At 42.0% G+C, this 22347-nt stretch overlaps 1 protein-coding gene across 6 annotated transcripts in view; it reads left to right on the forward strand.

The window, feature by feature from the left end:
• SLC20A2 (solute carrier family 20 member 2) overlaps positions 1–12160 on the forward strand; it is a 113140-nt gene extending 100980 nt beyond the window's left edge. For all 6 annotated transcript variants that reach the window (XM_055138218.1, XM_055138284.1, XM_055138479.1 and 3 more), the window contains one exon: positions 10707–12160. In XM_055138218.1, the coding sequence (XP_054994193.1) occupies positions 10707–10871 (165 nt within the window). In that variant the 3' untranslated portion in view covers positions 10872–12160. The remainder of the gene's footprint in view (positions 1–10706) is intronic.
• The last annotated feature ends 10187 nt before the right edge of the window (positions 12161–22347 follow it).

Consider the following 22347-nt stretch of genomic DNA (forward strand, 5'->3'; position numbering starts at 1 on the left):
AGCCAGTCTGCAGGAAGGCCCCCCTTCCCTCTGTCTACACTACACCCTATGGGTGCAGAGAAAGAAAAGGTGAAAGTCAGCAGAGCCTCATTCATCATTCACCCAGTGTTGTCTCTCTGTTTTTGGTTTTGCTTTTGGGCCACACCCGATTGTGCTCAGGGATCACTCCCTGCTGGGCTGGGGACCATATGGGGTGCCAGGGATCAAGCCGGCATTAGCCATGTGCACAATGCTGTATTATCTCTCAGATCCCTCAATGTTACATTTTTAATTCCAGTTATTTAAAAATTATAAAAGAAGCACATGCCTGTCTTTGAACCACCACAGAACTATATGTAGTGAAAAGTGTCTCCCATTCCTTCACCCTCACTTCTTTGCACATTGACCTGCAGGTGGGTGTGGGTAAGAATTCCATACCCACAATACATATTGCTAAATCTATATTCAGTAGATTCTTGTTCTATTAATGTCATCTGGCCTAGTCAGCAGTCAGTAATCCCCACCCCCTCAAGGATGTTCTGGTGAGAGTTTGGCCTCCCTGGCATGTCAGACTGTACAGAGTGCGCCTTGGGAAGGATAGCAATACCTGAAGAAACAGTTAGCAATACCCCTGTCTTCCCTCCCTGCTTTAGCTCAATGAGCTTCTTGACTATGTGAAACCATTTTAATTTGATCTCGCTCATTTCCTTGTTTGTATCTTTACCTCTGGAGTTAAATCATTGAAGAGATTTGTGAGGTCCATTTTCTGGAGTGTTCTGCCTGTTTCCCTCAGTATATTTTATGGATCCTGGTCTAATCTGAGAGTCTTTAATTCTCTTTGAATAAACATTGGTAGTAGTGTGAGCTTGTGGTTCCAGTTCCAGCTTTCTACAAGTACAGTTTTCCCAATACCATTTGTTGAAGAAATTTCCTTGTTCCATTTCATGTACACAGCTCCTTTGCCATAGATTAACTTTCCATAAATCTGAGGGCTATCAATTCCCTCTTCCCTCTTCTATTGGCCTGAGAGTCTGTTTTTTGTTTTGTTTTGTTTTGTTTTGTTTTGTTTTGAGACCATACCCAGTGGCTCAAGGCTTACTCCTGGCCCTGTGCTCAGGGATCACTCCTGGTGGTGCTCAGGGGACCATGTCAGGGACTGTGATTGGACCCAGGTCAGCTGTATGCAAGGCCAGACTTTGCCCACTTATACTGTCACTCCAGCCCCTCTGTCTTCATTTCAGTACCACCCAGTTTTGATTAGTAATTATAAGTTTACAGTACAAATTAAAGTCTGGAATTGCAACATCTCCCATCTTTCTTTTTCTTAGAATTGATTTGGCTATTCTGGAAGTTTTATGATTTCATACAAATTTAGTAGATTTGTTCTAAGTCCTTGAAGAATGTCATTGGAATTTTAATGGGGCTTGTATTGATCCTGTATAATGATTTAGGTATCATGGTTATTTTAGCAATGTTAATCCTTCCCATCTATGAGCATAGAATTTTTTTTCCCATTTCTTGGTGTTCTCTGTTGTTTATTTCAGTAGTGACATAGTTTTTGCTATATAAATCTCTCTCATCCTTTATAAACTTGATTCCTAGCTATTTGATGTTTTGGAACACTATTTTAAATGAGATTATATTTTTATTTTGCTTCTAGTTCATTATTTTCATACATAAATGCCACCAATTTTTACATGTTTATTTTATAACTACCTTTCTGTCATAAGTTATTGTCCTTAAGATTTTTTTGGTGGAGTTTTTAGGTTGTATGTTACCATGTCATTTGCAAATAGGGATAGTTTAACTCCTTTTTTGAATTTGATCACTTTGATTTATTTTCTTGCCTGATTTCTGTGGTAAGAACTTCCAAAACTATATTGAATATGGGGCAGGAGAGATAGTATAACAAGCAGGCACTTGCCTTGCTTGCAGCCAACCCAGTTCAATCCCTATATCACATATGGTTCCCTGAGAACCACCAGGAGTGATCCTTGAACACAGAGCCAAGATTAAGCCTCGAGCATAGTGGGTGTGACCCAACAGCCATCAGAAAAGGAAAGAAAGTGGACATCCTTGCCGTGGCTAATAGCTGGGGAAGGCTTTCAGTTCTTCTATTGGCTGTGGGCTTATTGTAGATGTCTGTTAATATCTTGAGGTTTGTTCCTTCTGTACCTACTTTTTTTAGGTTTTTTTTATCATAAAAGGACATTGAATATTGTGAAAAGTCCTCTCCACATCAATTGATATGATCTTTATCTTAGCTTATATTGATACGGCATATTATATTGACTGATGTGCATACATTGGCCCACCGATGTGTTCCTGGAATGAAACCTACTTGATCATGGGGTGTGATTCTTTTGACATATTGTTAGATTCAGTTCTCTAAGATTTTACTGACGATCTTTGCATTGATACTCATCAGGGACATCAGCATAGTTTTCTTTCTAGCAATAGCTCTGTCTGCTTTGCTATTAAGATAATGTTAGCTTTGTAGAAGCTGTTAGGAAGAAATCATGTTTCTTCAATATTTTGAAAGAGCTTGTGAATATAGGCACTAAGTCTTCTTTGAAATTTTGGTAGAACTAGCTAGTGAACTCATCTGGATCAGCACTTTTTGTTCTTTTTTTAAAAAAAAAATATTTAAGGGCTGGAGCAATAGCACAGAGGTAGGGCATTCGCCTTGCACATAGCTGACCCAGGTTTGATTTCCTCCGCCCCTCTCAGAGCCTGGCAAGCTATCGAGACTATCTCGCCCGCATAGCAGAGCCTGGCAAGCTACCCGTGGTGCATTCAGTGTGCCAAAAACAGTAACAAGTCTCACAATGGCGACATTACTGGTGCCCGCTCAAGCAAATCAATGAGCAATGGGATGACAGTGACAGTGAATCAATTCAGGGATCACACCTAGCAATGCTCAGGGATTACTCCTGGCTCTGAATTCAGGAATCACTCCTGGTGATACTCAGGGGACTAAATGGGAAGCCAGGGATTGAACACAGGTCGGCCACATGCTAGGAAAATGCCCTACCCACTGTACTCTCTGGTCCCAAGAACCTTTTGTTCTTGAGAAAAAAAAATTCAGTTGCAATTTCATGTTGAGTTTATTAGTTGCCAGTCAGAAGCTAAACTTTATGGTTCCCAGTAGAAAGTGAAAACCACATCACAAGTGTTTTAGGCTTCATCAGTGAATTGCCCCTTTTCCTCTCCCAGAGAAGCTTATCATGCCCTTGCTAGCATCCCTAATTTAGGTAAATTTTATCTTTAACCTTTCCCTTGTACTTTACCTCTCATTGTCACAGCTCCCCAAGTCATTCTTGATTACTTAAAAGCCAAATCTTTCTGGTAATTCTTAACTTTGTATTTGTAGTGCTTTGTATTTGAAGTGCTGTGTATTTGTATCTGCTTTTCTATTTCCCTATAGCCTTTTTTTTTTCTTTTTGGGTCACACCCGGCAATGCACAGAGGTTACTACTGGCTCTGCACTCAGGAATCACCCCTGGCAGTGCTCAGGGGACCATATGAGATGCTGGGAATCGAACCCGGGTCGGCCGCGTGCAAGGCAAACGCCCTACCCACTGTGCTATTGCTCCAGCCCCCCCATAGCCTTTTTATATTTTACTATAGAGCAATGTTCTTTGGTTAAACACAGAAAGACCATTAATGCTATGCTCCTAATATTCAGGAGTTGATTGTCTCTGAAATATATCTACTGGGCATCTGTCATAATTACTTGACAGGCTTCAGTTGCTGTAGTTCCTAACACCCTAAAAGGGAGATCCCGCAGGGACATGGACGAGGTAAAATACAAGGGAAAGGTTAAAGATAAAATTTACCTAAATTAGGGATGCTAGCAAGGGCACAGTAAGCTTCTCTGGGAGGAGGAAAAGGAGAAATTCACTGAAGAAGCCTAAAACACTTAGGGTTAATATCCAGCAGATCTGTTCAGGCTTTCTATTTCCTCTTGATTCAATCTGGAGAGACTATGATTCTAGGAATTCATTTATTTCTTTTACGGTCTCCAGCTTAGTGGCATAGTTCTTCATAGTAACCTCATTTCTGCTTGTTATTCTGTAGTTCTTGTTATTTCCTTTCTTCAACTTACTTTGAGATTCATGTACTGTTATATTTCTAGTTTCTTATACTGTGAATTTAGATCATTGGTTTGAGTTTTTTCTTTTTTTCTGATGTAAACCTGTGATGCTGTGAACTACCTCCTTAGTTCTGCTTTTGCTGGGTTCGTGTTTTCATTCCCATTCATTTCAAAGAAACATTTCAATTTTTGTTTGTTTTCTGACTTGAGGGCCACATATGGCAGTGCTCAGGGCTACTCCTGGCAGGACACTGGGGACCATATTCCTGACCCAACGGACAGGAATAGACCTGGGTCTCGCATGTGCAAGGCAAGTGCCCTGCCCACTATTATTCTCAAGGAATCTTTTAATTTTTTAAATTTCTTCTTTGATCCAGTTGTGCTTTAATTTTGTTCAGTTTCCAAATGTTAGAACTTTTCCTCTTTTTTTAATGGCTGGGTAGAGGGGTTCTTTTTATTCAATATTTTGTATATATATGTGTTCATTCTCTTCAGGCTTGTAAAGTTTCATTAGTGAAATCTGCTGTAAATCTTGTGTTCTTCCCCTTCTATGTGATTTTTTGCTTCTCTCTGGTTGCTTTAAGGAGTCTGTCTCTGTCTTTGGTTCTTGTCATTTTGGTTACAGTGCGCTTTGGTGTGGTTCTGTTTGGCTTCACTTTGATAAGCACTCTTGGGACCTGCTGGATCAGTGCACCCAACTCCCTCTTCTGATTGGGGAATTCCTACCTATTCTCCAATGAACACTTCCTTCCCATCCCTCTTTCTTCTCCTTCATGAATTTGTATGATTCTAAGATTCCTGTTGGCGTAGTCAATAATATCCCTTTTATTCTCTTCATTTTTTTCTCATTTTGTTTTCTATTGCTTTTTCTACTGCTTATTTCCCATGCTGTACCGAATCTTCGAGTTCAGATTAAATTTTCAGCTTCATCCTTTCTACTTGCTACCATATTCACTATCACTTCTAATAAGTTCCTTCATTTTTGCTATCAGGCTCTTTTCAAGTTTGATACTCAATTGAGTTGTTATTTTTGAGAATATTGATGTGGTTGGTTGTTGTCTTAATGTCTTCATGTAGATTACTGATGTCACTGGGGATCTCCCTGGCTTATGCTCTGCTCTGTTGGCACAGCTGAGTTCCTTTGTCTTCTCATCGTTTCTAGTGCTCTGTTAACCCACACCTGGTGCTAGGCTGGGCAGGTGTCTTCTGGCACCAGACCTTGTGCTCCTGGCACCTCACCTGCTAGACTGAGCCACAGGGACTCGGCCACCATGGGTGCTAAGCCAGGCAGGTATCTGTTAGCACTGACGGCCCCATTGGCCACCCTGGGACTGGGACTGAGCTGACAGCTGGGCTGGGGGGTGGGAGGTCACTCCATCCAGAGGTGCTCAGGGATTACTCTGGCTCTTTGCTCAGGAGTTACCCCAGGAATGCTCAGGGGCCCTATCAGGAACTGGGATCAAATCAGATTGGCTGGTGCAAGGCAAACTGTGGTGTCTCTCTGGCCCCCTCGGGGTCCCATTCTTGATGCTGCCCCACATACTCATATCATCATGTTCACCACTTGGGATGTTGCATGCAGGACAGATGTGTTACAAGAGACTCTTGCAGAGTGATGGTGGCCTCTTCTCACTTTGATGGCAGTCACTTGCTCTCCCCAGCTGCTTCACTTTCTGGAAAGCCAGGGTTCTGTCCTTGGGCTTTCAGTGTCCAGTTCTGGGCTTTATCCAGTGACACTGGAAAACCAGACTAGAGTTGAAGTTGAGGTCTGCCTCAAGTCAGTTTTATAGATGACATCCTCCATCAGGATCCCCCTATTAAGAAAACTTGCTTTAAATGTCAGAGAGCTAGATTAATTCTAATTAATTCTAAATAAAACCTATCTTAGGATATGTATAGCTATTTTAGGGCAATGACACATACATGTTTATTCACTAAGATCTTGTAAAACTGGACATAAATTCCTTAGTAGCACACCTCTTTATAAATATGCACATAAAGAAATATATACATAGTTTACAATTATGTATGTATATTTATTTTAATCTTCAAATATTAAGGATAAAATCTGGAGCCAGAGAGAGTACGGTGAGTAGGGTACTCTAAGCACAGATGGGTGTAGCCAAAAGCACACAGAAGAAAACAAATGGAGTCCTATGTCAGTGAAGCTTTCAATATGAAAATATCCAAGAAATGTTGACACCCACATAAGATCATAGCTGAATCCCATCTGTTATAAGTAAATTCATTCCCAGAATTTGATTTTTTCCAAGTAATGTATCTGTTAAGTTTCTTGCTTAGATCCACCTTCATAGATGAATAGAAGTTGGCTCCTTGGCTGAGAGAAGATGGAAATTTGTTTAAAATGAGCTTTTGGAGAAGAATAATTAGAAAAAATATTATCATGTTTTACTTCAGAAGGCAGACATGACAGTCTCCTTGGCTTATAACTTTTGCTTTCCATAAGGCTTTAAGTTCAGTGGGCTGGAGCATGTGCTTTACATGTAGGAAGCCCAGGTTCAGTCCATGGAACCAATCGGTCCCAGAGCACCTCTGGAATGACCTGGAACTCAGCTAAGCACTGAGCTGCTAGTAATTCCTGAGCACCACCGATGTGACCAAAACCCAAGAAAGAAAAAAGAACAAAGGAAATAGAACCACAGAGCTGTGAGTAGCCCCTGAGCACCACTGAGTGTAACCAAAGTTAAAAAAAAAAAAAAATTACAAAGAAAAAAAATAGAAAGAAGTCTTAAAATATAAAAACAAAAGTGTATGTCTCAGAAACTTTTTTTTTTCTTTTTGGGTCAGACCTGGCGATACTCAGGGGTAACTCCTGGCTCTGAACTCAGAAATTACTCCTGGCGGTGCTCAGGGGACCATATGGAATGCTAGAATCAAACCCAGATCGGCCGTGTGCAAGGCAAACGCCCTACCCACTGTGCTATCGCCCCAGCCCCTCAGAAACTTTTTAATTGCTTTTTCCCCTGTGAGCCTTAATCAGTGTGGCTTAAATCCTACCATAGCAAGGAGAGCACTATTAATAGGGACACCTGAGAAGTGAACGCTTTGATGAGAAAGCAGAGTGGAGTCATCCACAGTTCTGTTTTCAGAAGTGTGGGAATGTTTTGGTAAACTGCCCATGTTCACTATCCCTTGATTTGGAACAACTTTACTGGTAACTTTTTTTCTGTTGTTTTGGGGACACACCCAATGGAGCTAAGGGCTTACTCCTGGCTCTGTGCTCAGGGGTCACTTCTGATGGTGCTGGGGGACATCTGGTCATATGTGGTACCAGAGATCAACCCTGAGTTGACTGTGTGCATTGTTCTATAGATACTATCTGGTCCCATTCAATTTTAAATTTATTTTAAATAGAATTTTTAATTTCAAATAAATATTATGACTATTAAAGAATAGGATAAATCACAGAAAAAAGCATAGCTTACTATATAAAATGAGAAATCTGAAAGTGAAACAGATATTATAGTGAGAAAATATTTATATTGCATATCAGAGATTTTTCTATTATGCAGTAAAGATCACAAAAGAGACATAGTTATGTTCTAATGTATAAGTGGGGAAAATACAGGAAAAGATCCTTTTTTATTTTGTAACTATTTAAAGGAATAAAACTTTAAAAGATAAATATAGAAATTTCAACTTTAGTCATTAAAAATGTATATTAAAGCAACAGTGATGTTTTAGGTAGTTAGCAAAAAAGAACAATCTACAGAGTTGTTGTGGCATACTGAAATTTACAAATTATAGATGACTTATAAATTCTCAACTTTAGTTTTGCTTTGGGACCATGCCAGCTGTGCTAAGGGCTTACTCCTGACTGTGAGGTGTCTGGGATGGAACCCGGCTTGGATGCACGCAAGGCAAGGATCCTACCCTCTGCTATCACTTCAGCTCACAACGTTTTATAGAAATATTTGGTAGAATATATTAAAATGGCAAAATAAATTGAGAGGGAGGGGCTCGTCAGTAGAATTCTGGAATTAGTAATCACCATTTTCAGCCATGGCAATTCATGTCTTTAGCAGGATAGAAAGTTTGAGGGAGGACAAGGGTATTTTAATGGTATTTAAAATGTTGCTTCAAGGGCTGGAGCGATAGTACAACGGGTAGGGTGTTTGTCTTGCACACGGTAGACGCGGGTTTGATTCCCAGCATCCCATATGGCCCCCCGAGCACTGCCAGGAGCAATTCCTGAGCGTAGAGCCAGGAGTAACTCCTGAGCATCACTGGGTGTGACCCAAAAAGAAAAAAAAATATTGCTTCATTCATTGTGACAGCGTTAAAAATTGGCAAATTTGCATATTGAGGGTTCTTGTAACTTTTCTGTAAGCTTCAAATTATTTCACAATTTGTGGGGAGGGGGGCTTAGGGCAAAACCAGTGGTACTCATGGGCTTTTCCTGGTTCTGTACACAAGAGTGATTCCTGGCAGTGCTCACGGGATGATACCTAGTGCCAGGGATGGAACTACGGTCGACTGCATAAAGACAAAGTGCCTTACACCTGTACTCTCTTTACCTCTCAAGACATTTTGTAAATGTCCCTTTTAACCCTCCATTTGAGAGAAAATTGTGTTTTTTAGCCTAAATATAAACAATATCAATAAATCATTAATCACAGAACCATTTCTGATAGGAAAAAAGTAGGAGGAAATTGGAAATGGTAGAATTAAGGTACATCTACCTAAAGGAGGATGAGTAGCATCCTACATGGTGATCATAAGGACTGTGAGCTTCATGGGGAAGCATTATGGTGAGCATTATTATAAGCATTATGAGGAAGTATTTATAATACTGATTTTTAATTTTTTTTTAAGAAAAGAAGTTATAGGGCTGTTGGTGTAGCTCAGTGGTAGTCTACAATGTGTGGAACCTGGCATTTCCCCTCCAATACTGCTCAAGTAAAAGCAGAGAGGAAACAACATCAGACTGAGACTTTAATAAAAAGGTTAAGACACTTGCTTAGCTGCACCACAGCTGGGACAATGGTTCGGGCCCCAGCACTGCAGCTGGTCCAGCACCAGTGAGAGGGCTCCCGAGCACAGAGCCAGGTGCCCTCCGCGGCCCAAACAAAGCCAGAGAGGAAGGTGTTGTAATGGGCTTCTGGGGAAGGACTTGCGCAAACCCAGCAGTGCCTGGGGCCACCACCACTAGCTTCTCCCCGGGGTGCTTAGGGGGTGGGCACAGTGCCAAGGGTCCAGTCAGGTTGGCCACATGCAAGTGTTTGTACAGAAAGCTGATATTTGCGGAATTCCACGTAGTTGTCAACCTCTTCTATGACATAAACATCTTTTATGTTACTTTTGTGCTTTCTTTTTTTCCTTAAATGAAGGAGGCGGCCTTGCGTGCAATTGAACCTTGAGCACCTGGCCCTGGTGTAATATAACGCAGCTGAAAGTGCTTTTGCAGGGGCAGCCCTCCATAACGCACCTGAACCCCAGGGGCCCAGGTCATGGACCCGGCCATACTGCTGGGGCTTCGCACTCACTCTCCTTCTGCAATCAAAAAATCTTAATCTACTGGCAGGTATTGGTTATAGGCAGAGAATGTACAATCATCATTTGGATGATTCCTTACCCAGGTTATTAGCTGCTTGTCTGTAACTTACGGAGATGCTTGTTAATCACTGCCTGGGGTGTGAACGTCACGTTAACGGCCTCCTCATCTGCTGCTGCTTCTGGTGCCCCAGGACAGTTATTCCATGAATGACATTGCGTTTTCCCATGGCCAGCCCTTGCTGAACTCAGCTTTCCTATTTGAACTTCACTAGCCACTGTTGACTCGAAGCAGTTGAGGGTCAGTAGAGCCAAAGCCTGAATAGGGAATTCTAGGATGCTGACGGTGGCCAGGCCCCCTGTGGCTCTCTGAGCTTCTACCGAACCCTGACGAGCCGGAAACATTATGGATCTTGGACTTGACTATTTCTACTTTTAGGATATGTAAAGTGGTCTTGTTCCCTTTTAAAAATATCAACAGACCATAAAATGAATTGTGGGTAGAGTATTACTTAAAGCAGCATCAATAATCTGATTTTTAAGTATCTCTGAACTGTCGCTTTGTGAAGCATGGTGGACCATTTCAGTCTGATAGTATTTATTTTGTTTGAACTAAAGCTAAAGAGCAAAAACTGCAGGGCATCTTCAGAGGAGAAAATCAGCATGAAATACACGCCCTGCGCTCTAGGTCTCTGCCTGCCTCCCCTACCCTCAGCCCGCCAGAGTCCAGCCTTGGTGGTGAGTGGAGTGGATTGGGATTTGCAAAGGTCCCCTCCGGCTCCCACACTCTCAGGAAAGGGGACCTTGGGAGACCCTGTGGAGATTTGTGTGTAACTAAGGTTGGTCCATGTCTCAGCACGCAGCATCCTACTTTGGGGCTGTCTCAAGTCAGGGTCATGGAAAACAGATACATTCCATTGGTTTAAGTTCGACCTAGAGGGCAGAAAGTAAGTGAAAAAGTGAGTCCAAACTGTCTACAGACACAGAGTCTAAAATCTAAACTTTGTAAAGTTAGTGAATTTAGGCAAAAGAATGCAAATTTGAATGTAATTTATGCTGAAAGAGCAGGCAGATGCAGATTTGGTAAATCTACAGGCCTTTGTTTCCACTCCAACAGGTGGGCTCTGTGGTGGCTGTGGGCTGGATCCGCTCTCGGAAGGCCGTGGACTGGCGCCTCTTTCGGAACATCTTTGTGGCCTGGTTCGTGACTGTCCCTGTGGCTGGGGTATTCAGTGCTGCCATCATGGCACTTCTCATGTACGGGATCCTTCCTTACGTGTGAGTCGGCTCCTCCCAAGTACCAAGAAGGGGTTGTCTGAGGCAGTTTGCTGGGAGGCGCCTCCTGCATGCATGGGCCGTCTCCCGCCACCTCCATATCCCTTCCAGATGGCTCCATACCACACTGCTCACCTAGACTGCAAAGTCATCCATCCTTCAGAGCTAACTTAAATTCTGTATATAATCTTGTGCTTTTAACTGATGTTGTGGTGATATAACGTGGTGCAGTTACATATAAACTAAATATATACTGTATACATAGAGTAGGTAGCTTTATTTCATATTCAGAATAGGAGTGGAGATAACTACCTAGGATATTCATCAAATCCTTGTACATAGTGATTTTAATGGAAATTTTTTTAAGAACCTTTTAAAAGGAAATTGCCGATTGGAAAATGCTATTTTTCCCATTTAATACACTATGAGAGGATGGATGATACAGACTTAAGGTGTATGAACATCAGTGTGCTATTGAGTAATACTGGAACAGGAGTTCACAAGTGCTTTCACTGAGGAATGTGTTCATATACTGTGTATTGATTATTATGTAATATATCATAATTACTTCTGTAAATATTTAAAACTGTAATTTTTTTAATGCTGTGCTTCCCTTATACTTTCTTGATTAGAGAAATTTGGAAAGTACCAAAGAAGCAGGGGGGTAATTCGCCAGTATTATATTTACATTTGTATGTCTCCCCTACTCATCACTCACACCCTTACCCTGGAGGGGCAAACCCTCCACGCTCCGTCTGCAGAACCGAAGAGCGTGTGCACGTCCCGCTCGGGGCCCACCACGGCTGCCACCTGCCAGGTACTGGCCCACCCCACAGGGCCCGTCAGTATGTAAACAACAGGATCAAGCACTACATATCCAGCCCAGTTTAAACTTCTACCCTTCAGGTTCCCTGCAGCCTGAAGAATGGAACCCATGACAAAGCAAGTGCTTCGATGGTTGGGGAATTTGGGGTGGGGTCTGAATCTTAGGCTACACACTGGACTTGAGTTTCTCAGAGGCCTTCCCTAAGCTGATAGCCTGCTGCAGCCCCACTGGGGAGAATACAAGGGGGGGCGGGGAGTCTGACTAATGGTAGAGTCTGAAACTATGGAAATGCTGCTAAAATTTTTATATTGACAAACATTTTCTTGGTACTGCATTGTGATTTTTCATTAATCAACCATATTAAATTTATAATAAAAATGCCCCTCAAAAGTCTGCCTCGGAAGTCTTTTTCTAAATATCTAATATTTTTCTCTTGGAGTTTCCATAAAAATAAAGGCTGTATCACTTGATTGCTTCTGTTTCTCAAATACCTTTTTATCCACATTTACTATATTTAGTGGTTTGTGCAGAAAACATGGGCACAGGCAGGAGTCAGAAGCCTGTCAGCCTTGTGCTTTAGTGTGGGCTAAAAGAGTTTTCCTGGGTTAGGTTTTTGTAAAAGAGGTTTTTGCTAGCCTCTGTGCCCACCCAATTCCACTTCATCTGTCTGGAAGCAGTTGGGGCAGTCTTCATGGGCTCAGGGCTGGGTGCTAGGGGGAAGTGCACTTCCTATATTACTTGGCTTAAGCAGCCAAAATAAACAGCACCCTACTTGAAACTTTTGGAGAATGCATCTTTGCCCTGAAACAGGGTCCCGAGTTCATTTCTCTCAAGAGTCAGGGAAAACTGATGAAGTAGAAAATCACCTCCTCAGAGGCCCATTTCCACATAGAGATTTTCCCTCTTTAGGTTGTGTGTGTGTGTGTCTGAAGGCCACAGACAATGCTGGGTGTCGAACTGGGGCCCAGGGCCCCACTGATGGCTTCAAAAATGACACTTGGGGCTTTTCATCTCACTACTCTTGATTCAAGAAGAAATTCAGTATCTTCCTAAAGAAAAATAACAATACAACACAGTGCCAGCTTGAAGCTGCATCTGGGAAAAGAGCTGCCACCTCAACTCTGGCAGAGCCCAGCAGCCAGGCAGGGGTCCAGGTCCACTCAGACAAAGGTCACACCTACATGGAGTCTCTGAATGTCACCAGGCCACTCTAGTTCTGTAAAGAGAACTGAGCCAAGAGAGCCCTTGGGCCCACTCTATGCCTACCTCTGGCCTCCTCTCAAAGGGGCAAGTCTGGGGCTGGAGCGATAGCACAGAGGGTAGGGCGTTTGCCTTGCACGCGGCTAAACCAAGTTCGATTCCCAGTATCCCATATGGTCCCCTGAGCACTGCCAGGGGTAATTCCTGAGTTCAGAGCCAGGAATAACCCCTGTGCATTGCTGGGTGTGACCCAAAAAGAAAGAAAAAAAGGGGGGGCAAGACTGCAGGGGACATAGCTGGAATAAGGAGTTCCAGCTCTGGATACCATGTTTTACTTCCCTTTCTGCCTTTCCAGAGGGAAAGGACTTTTGAATAAATAAACATTCATTTTTAGCAAGGTCACTTTTAAAATAAATCCTGAGCAGATACAGAAAGATCTCTTGTAGATGGGACTTAAAGATACACAGCAAGGTAGTAACCAAGGACCAAAGGCAACAGAACAGAACTGATCCCACAACTGAGTGGGGAGCGGAGGGTTTGAGAGAGGTGTTGGGGTCCTTGGGGGAGGGAGATGGGTTCACTGGTGTGGGTTTGAATTATGTGCATGAAAAAACATTATTAAAAGTACTGTAAACCACTGCATCAGTTCAAAAAGATTTTTTTAAAGGAGTTAAAATGCAAAAAATAAAGTTCTGGGGCTGGAGAAATTTTACTGGGCGTTAAGGTACTTGTCTTGCACCTGGTTGATCCAGATTAGGCCCCCCAGCACTGCATATGGTCCCCTGAGCCCCACCAAGAATGATCTCCAAGCACAGAACCAAGAGTCAGCCCTGAACACTGCCAGGTGTGGCCACAAAACCAAAAACTAAAATAAGGTCTTCCCTTCCCCCTGGAATAGGCATCAGAAAAATACTTAAACCCATCCATCATTCAGAAAATAGTGAACTGTAAGACAGCAAATTAGTGTAGTCAGTCACCAAGGCAGGAAAGGGCTTCAGGAGCTCACGCAATGCTTACTGAGTCCTCCAGTGAGACTGCTCACCACAGGAGCACCGATTACCCATGGCCTGTAGTCGGCGTGTGCAGGAGCACCGGTCTTCAGCACAGGAGAGAGAACATGAGGGCTGCATATAATCCCAGGAGACAGTGGAAGGACAGGAACCATCTTTGGCTCTTGAATTAGCTCCCAAATAGGACACCACTATTGTGTTGTCCTCCCTTGGTAGATAAATAAGACTTGGAAAATAAAACAAGTTGCTGAAAAAGACAAAAATAGAGCTTCAGCTACAACCTAAAACTTCAGAATGCTTCTCTGCTTACTTGTGCAGGAAAGTAGGTCAGTGATGCGATGTTCTCATTAAGAGGAAATGTAGAGCTGTTTGGGGGCTAAAAGTTACCCTCTTAAATACTGTATGCATTTCATCTTTTGTTATTGAAAATATAATCTTGAAACCTATTCTGTAAAAGAAAATAGTCTGTTATAACCTATCACTCCATTACCATCCTTTTTGAAACACGGTTTAAAAACACCTGGAGTTCCCCAGGCACTGGGGAAAAAAAGGCCCAGAATGAGAGAAAGTTCCGGCATCAAATGGTAACTAGGCTCCTGTGCTTCCAGACTGTCTCCATTCAGGTCTCCAGGAGGAGGAGACTGTGCCTGAGGCCTGGGAGGAAGACCACGGAAATGAACAAATAGATGAACTTGGGAGTGTGCCAGGGACATCTCACAGTAGAGCTCTTGCTTGGCATGTGTGAGTCCCTGCATTCAAATCCCAGCACCACAGACAGATTTTTAAAACTTAGACAAGAATGCTGATGGAGAAAGGGTGATAGATTTCCTTTGCCTGTTTATATAGAGACATAGAAACCATATCTGAGTTGAAGGAAATTTAAACTCGATAAGGGTGATCGATTGTTCACTGTCTAGAGTGAAATGAAACCTACTTTAAACCCAGCACAGGAATTTAGAACAGCAAGAGGGAGAATTTCCTTTTACCCCAATCTGAGAGGTTAAACCTGAACTTAGAAATTCCAAACTGAATGGAAGAGGAGAGGGTCAACAGGAAGGGCCCTGGCAGCCTGCCCCCAGAGCCAGAAGGCAGGAACCGCAGCAGAAGGCCGGGCTCACGCCCAGTGGCCACCCTCTGCTGGCTGCTACAACAGCGGCACCCAGTGAGGCCTAGTTTAATCACAACTATGCTCATTTTCCTAACTCGATTTAAATGCAGTTGACAAGCTACCTGGGAAAACTGTTTTGGAAGTCAATCCAGGCCCACCTGCCTGCTGGCTCATTTTCATTCATTCACAAACATCTAATGAATACTGAGCATATGCCAAGTGATCAATGAGGGCAGAAGGAAAACATGACAGGCTAAACATTCACAGGTCACAGGCAGGCAGAATCTCAGCTGACTGAGCTGGGGTGAGGCTGCCTCCTAGTGGTAAGTCCTTGGAATGGTCTGAGAGTTCTGGAAATCAGAAAAGTTTTCTTGGAAGAGACACTTGGCTGAGATGCCCAAGTGCAAAGCAGACAGTAAAAGCATTTATTCAGTTGGGAAATAATGATTTTTTTTTCAGTTAGAAAGATCTCAGTCTTGTAGTAAAGAGAGTGGTTTTAGGAAGCTATGCAGGAAGGTGGGGAAATGGTGTTCAGAGATCCAGAGCACTGAAACATGAGAACCATATGCTCCACTCACACCAGCATCTCAGGGCAAGCCAGTCTCTGGACGGCGAGACTGAGTGTGTCTACCAACATAAACGCTGTTAAGGAGAAAAAATTTTCAGTATCTCCTTCCGTGTGACTGAACTCTCCCACCACGCTTACTTTCTGCCAGGTGGAAGGTGTGCAGCTGATCAGTTTAGAAGAACGGATTGGGGCATGTGGGAATCAGATGCTCAGGGTTCCTCTCGGGAAGGAAGACTAATGTGCATAAGAACTTCTTTTTCCTCCACCTTACTCAGCCTGAGCATAAGGAAGGCAGCGTGGCCCAATAGTGCCTCATTCTCACCTGAGCCAAGGCTCCAACCACTCTGCTTTGGTCTCTAGCCACAGACCCCTTCTCCTAATTTACAATCTGTTAAAACCCAAGAAGAAGCACCACCCTAAGACACAACCATCTGAGGATTGAAAAAGCTCCTCAGGGACCGGAGAGAGCTGTTTGCACACTTTGTGTACAGAGGCAGTCTGGTCCCCCTAAGCATTGCCCAGAGTAACCAGCACTACCAAAACCCACTGTGGGTATGACCCAAAACCAAAAAGCAAAAGGTTTTCCACAAACTAAAGAAGATAGAGGATAGAACCTCTGTGTCCGCTTTTGATGGAAGGCAGAATGGGACTGTTTCTAAAAGGAAAAAGTGAACAGCAGAAACTGTGTGTCAGCACACACCATAAGGCTATCTATCATCAATCAAAAGGGTCATTTTCATGTGCAAAAAAAAAAAAAAAAAGTAGTCCTCAAGCAGATGTAGATGATATTACAAGGTGATCCAGAAGCAGTTTCTGGTCTATCTTGGTTCATCTGTCCAAGGTCCTAGAACCTGAATTTGTGTTGGCAATTTGGCAGTAAACTTCCAAAGAAAGACATTTAGTAACTAAGTCTAACTTTGGAATAATGACTGTGCTTCCCTCCCTTGAGCAGTGAAATACACAGTATAACTGTGGTTGACTAGCAACTGTGTTGTCCTTCCGGTTTTTGGAGAACTGATTTTAAAATACTGTATGTGAACTTTAGACTCTCATAACTATTAGTTCTTACCGCAAGCAACACCAATACCTTAATCAGTCTTTCTATTTGGGTTGCTTTCTTAAGGGTGGCAGGTAGCAATCAGCATTCTTTGTATGGACTAATACTTTTGGGCTATAGTTGCCCTCAAAAAAGGGTGGATATCATCCACTAAGCCACAATCATCCATTGAGAGCTGTGGCTTGTGATACTCTTCAAGAAGCCCTCTACCTTTTTCAAATATAAATTTCCCAGTCCTTCTCCTCCCCTGCCCCGATGGGGCCCTTAGATGCCGCCCATGAACACACCTGCCCCCTGTCTCCCATCCCCCGCTACTTACTAAGCTCATAATGGACATGACCCCAGGGACACACAAACAAATACCAGAACAGAGTGGCTCTTGGCAGAAATCTCTCCAGACCTAATTATCAAAATTTTAGAATTTCAAAATTTTAAAATATGCTGTTCATAAATAACCAGCAATAGAAAGCAAATTGTCTAATGTTGCCTTTTTGGCAGGTCTGAGCATCAGGAGAAAATTCCAAATAATAGTGATAGAACTGGTGTCAAAATATTGAATATAATCAAAGTAATGTGGAAATTATCTGCCACACAGGTAGGGGTAGGGATGGGATGGGGGGGGGGCGTTTAATAGGGGTTTTGGTGTTGGAGAATGTGCACTGGTGAAGGGATAGGTGTTTGATCATTGTATGACAGAGGCTCAAACACAAAAAGCTTTGTAACTGTAAAAAAAAAATTCCCCTAATTACACAGCTAAGAAATTCACTTTAGGGGGCCAGAGTGATAGTACAGCCAGCATGTAGAGATTTGTCTTTCACCCAGCTGGCCCAGTGCCCTATGACCCAGCACTGCCAGGGGCAAATCCTGAGTGCAGAGTTAGGAATAGGCTTTTTTTGACTGGATGTGGCCCAAAACAACAAAAACTTTTCCGTTTTGAAAATCAGAGTATAGTAAAATATAAGCAATTCCATCTTTCTGAAATAGTTATTTTAGAACACTGTCACCTATATTTTCATACAATATTCTTAGTCTTTCACTTGTCTTCTTTTTAGAAAGAAAGCACCCTTAGGGGTGCTTATGAACTTGCGGACCACTTCTGGCAATAAAGCCCTCTGTCGAGTGGGCACAATAGCGCTCAGGCTCTGAGATGCTGGGACCACCAGGGCTACATCCCACCACACAAGAGGTCACATTATGCTTGGGATGAGCTCAGGCCTTGACTCAAGACCCTACTTGAGCCCTCTGAACCCTCTCCCTGGCCCCATCTTTTCCCGGTGAATCTCAAAAGACTATGTGGTACTGGGGATCAGACTGAGGTCAGCTGCCTTCCCTGTATTACTTTGGCCTCACCCTTTTTTTTTTTTTAATTTTTAAAAAATGTTTAAGTGAATCACTGTGAGGTACAGTTACAGGTTTACAAACTTTTGTGCTTACATTTCAGTCATACGATGATCGAATACCCATCCCCCACTAGTGCCAATTCTCCACCACCAATGATCCCAGTATTCCCCCCACCCCACCCCACCTCTTTGGCAGAGCATTCCCTTTTGCTCTCTCTTTTTGGGTGTTGTGGTTTGCAATACAGGTATTGAGTGGCCATCATGTATGGTCTATAGTCCACTTTCAGCCCGCATCTCCCATCCTGAGCGGGCCCTCCAAGCACCCTTTGCTTGGTGGTCCCTTCTCTATCTGAGCTGCCTTTTCCCACAGCATGTGAGGCTGGCTACCAAGCCGTGGAGCAATCCTCCTGGTACATATCTCATTTTTTAACCTTTGCTTTTTAGGCCAAATTCTAAACAATCCTCACCTCAACATGACTATAATGACTGAATAATATTCCACTTAATGAGTATACATAAAATATTTTTATATTTAACTATGTACACTGTTGAATATTCAACCCACAAAATAATCAATTTTTTACTATGATGAAAGAACATTGCTATGAGAGAAACTTATACATAAATATTTACATCTCTGATGATTTTCTGAGGGCAAATTCCTAGGAGAAGGACCACTGAATCCATTGAGGGGGCAGATAGCAGAGGGTAGGGAACTTCACATTGTACACAGCCAGCCCAGGCTCAATCCGCAACAGCTGGTGGTCCCTTGAAGCACCACAAGGAGTAACTCCCAAGCATAGCCACATATAGACCAATCCCTCCCACACAGAAAAAAGAATTGATTTTTAATACATACATATTAGACCATTAAATTTCTGCCCCAACAACAAAGCTCATAGGCTAAGTTTAAAATGCTAAATTTATAAAATGTAATACTAAAAAATTATCTCTAAAGCAAAATTCAAAAGACTGAAACCCCAATAGCAGTGTCTTGAATGAATCCACTTTATAAATTAAATAAGTAACCCAAGGAGTTGTAAGGCACACAGGGGACAGAAGGAATAAGGACTGGAACAGATGAGAGAAAAAAGCTACAAGGGTTGAAAAGAGGTCTTTACTGCAATTCAAAGAGGTAGCTATTGGTAAGAAACTGCAATGCGCTGATCCTCATGGGTTTTTGCAGGATCCACTGGATCCTTAAGATGTCTGTATCTGTTGTGAGGATGTAACAGGTTACATTATATAGGGTGACCCTAGCACACAAGTTCAAGACATTTGTTCTCTTCTGCTGCAACCTAATGGTACCCACTATAAGCAGGGTACCTGGAATACAGTCTAGCCCACCAAGACTCAGTACTAAGCAAGGCTGAATTTCACTATCCATATTCATAGCTGGGTTACTATATTAGTACACAAGATATGGTTCTTGAAAACGATCATGAAAATAAAAGGAAAAAACTCAAACCTATAGCAATCTTAGAACTAATTCAGGTCATAAATATAATCAACCTCATCAAGGTAAAAGGGCATAATCCATCCGTTTACTTATTCCTCCTAATGCCTTCCACCATTATTTCTGTCCCATATCTTTTTTTTTGCGATTATTATTATTATTATTTAATTTATTTATTTTATTGAATCACAATTGTGGAAAGTTACAAAGTTCTCAGGCTTAATGTCTCAGTTTTACAATACTCAAACACCCATCCCTTCACCAGTGCCCATATTCCACCCCCAAAAATCCCAGTATACCTCCCAACCCCCGCCCCCCACCCCCCATCCCCACCTGCGTAATTGATAAATTTCACTTCATTTTCTCTTTACCTTGATTACATTCCATATTTCAACACAAAACTCACTATTGTTGGAGTTTTCCCCCAGGAAAGACAGCCCTACTACCAAGGAAGCATTTGATAATTAGTTTTCCATTGCTGAGAATGGGGAGATATGAAGTCCCGCTGTTTCAAGTCTGTCCCATATCTTTAACACAGCAGAATTATCCCCCAGTGACCTCGAACACATAGCAGTTACCTTCTAACCCACACCACCTACTCCATTCCGTCTGCAGCTTCCATGTGCCGCATGGACACCCCACCTGAGCAACCCATCCCCTTGGCCCAGCTGCTTATACAACGATTTTGCTAACTAGTTAGAACTTACTTATTCTTGTTTTTTTTTTCTTTTTGGGTCACACCCAGCAATGCACAGGGGTTACCTCCTGGCTTTGCACTCAGGTATTACTCTTGGCGGTGCTCAGGGGACCATATGGGATGCTGGGAATCGAACCCAGGTTGGCCACGTGCAAGGCAAACGCCCTACCTGCTGTGCTATTGCTCCAGCCCCCCAGAACTCATTTATTCTTTACCTCACTCCTTTTCCTTTCCTACTAATGACCCTTCAACCCATAAAAATGAAAAACTTAAATTATACCATGTGATTGGTACCATAATTTTTTATCATTAAGTCATAGAACTTGGGTTATACTAAAGATAATCCATGGTGGTAGTGGGAAATACTTGGCACTGGAAATTTTCAAAGAGCAACAATATTCTATGTTGTTTATGACTCATTTAAAATCTGTGAATGAAATCTGAACAGGCAAAACAGAAAAATGAGCAGTAAATGTGAAAACAGTTCTACCTTATTTGCACTTAGGGAAAAGCAAATAAAAACAAGATTTCTACCACTAAAACTGGTAAAAATTTTGAAGTTTGATAACATTATTGTAGATATGGGAAATGAACGTCAACAGCCAATTAGAAATAATAATGAGTACAAAATTTCTGAGGGCAATTTTTGATACTTATCAAAGACCTATCCAACAAAAACCCACTATACAATTATAGCTACTAATTACATGTGGCTATTTAAATGGAACGATTGTTTTTTGTTTTTGTTTTTATTAAAACTTATTTAGAAGATAAGAGCAGAAAGAAAGTGAGTGAGATAAATACTTATTAAAGGGGCAACAAAGACTTGAAGAGCAAGCCTGGAACTATAATGAAAGAATTGAAATGAGTTCTACTTATCAGGTACTCATGCCTTTTGTAGCTACAATACATGACAATATAGACACAGTTCCTTTCATCATCCCAAAGTTCTACTAAGAAGTACTGCTATGTAAGTAGTCACAGATGTGGATAAATATAAAAGAACAAAGATAATCAAGGCAGCGCTGTGGAACAACAACAACAAAAAAACTGAAAGCAATAAAATAAGGGAAATAGCTCCAGTTATCACATTTATATCGCAGTTTTAATTTAGTAAAAGCATGACCTATCTATGAGGCAGGAAAACAGTACAAAGGCTGGCGCACATGCACTGTGTGGGCATCCTGGGGCCCAAAGCATGGTGCAGAGTGTGGCCCCAAATGAAAAATGTGAACAGAAAGAGGATAGGTTACATTTAAAATATGCTATGAAATAAGATGTGCGTTTCAATACTGCAAGTATACAAATGAATATGTATTCTCAAGAGAATGAAAAGTACCTTGGAAAAATCTGTATCCCCACTGTTGGTAGAAAAAAATAAAAGGGACTAGGGGAATTGAAAACTTCTCTTTTATTTATGTCTCAGCTGATCCAATTTACTACAACCTGCAGTTTTTGGAGGGGAAAGCCATAATCTGGGGTGCTCAGGAGCTACTCTGGCTTTGTTTTTAGGGGTTGCTCAGTGCCAGGGATAAAACCAGGACATCCTGCATGCATTACAGGCTCAGTTATTTGAGCTATCTCTCCAGCCCTTCAGTTGGGTTTTTTAGATTTTCAAAAGGATAATTTACCAATTATCCCTAATATATTACACTCAACTCCCTTTCTAAGCTGTTATTGCCATTCTTTGATAATCTTTTTTAAGAGTGTTATTTCTGTGGGTGCTAGAGATGGAAACCAGGATCTGACAACTGCAAGGAAAGTGCTCTCCTAGAAAACCACATCCCTGGCCCCTACTAATCAGAAATATTTTCCTGAGGCCTAGGAGGAACCTCAGAAGCAGTGAGCTACTACCAGTCCCTTCCCAACAGGATTTCCAACAAATCATAGTCTTTTCTTTGGCTGTCATTTCACCCACCAAGACCCTCTTTCTCAGCAGCTTTATGTAACTATCAATATGACCCTACTAAATCACTCTGCAATTAAAAGAACTTCAGCAGATGTGCTTTTGCCCAAAAGAACAAAAACTCAGTTTCTTCTCTCCTTGATCTAACTGCTGAAGAGCAACAAGAGCAAACAAAATAAATGTGGAAGGGAAAACAGCACAGATTTTTCAGACAGACATGCCATTTCAAACACAAACCCTCCCATGGAGATAGTTTTTCAAACCAAATAAACCACACAAATTTAAGAGAACCACAAGTAGAGAGTCAATAATCAA

This window comes from Sorex araneus, chromosome 1 (genome assembly GCF_027595985.1).
Source record: "Sorex araneus isolate mSorAra2 chromosome 1, mSorAra2.pri, whole genome shotgun sequence".
NCBI classification, from domain to species: Eukaryota; Metazoa; Chordata; class Mammalia; order Eulipotyphla; family Soricidae; genus Sorex; species Sorex araneus.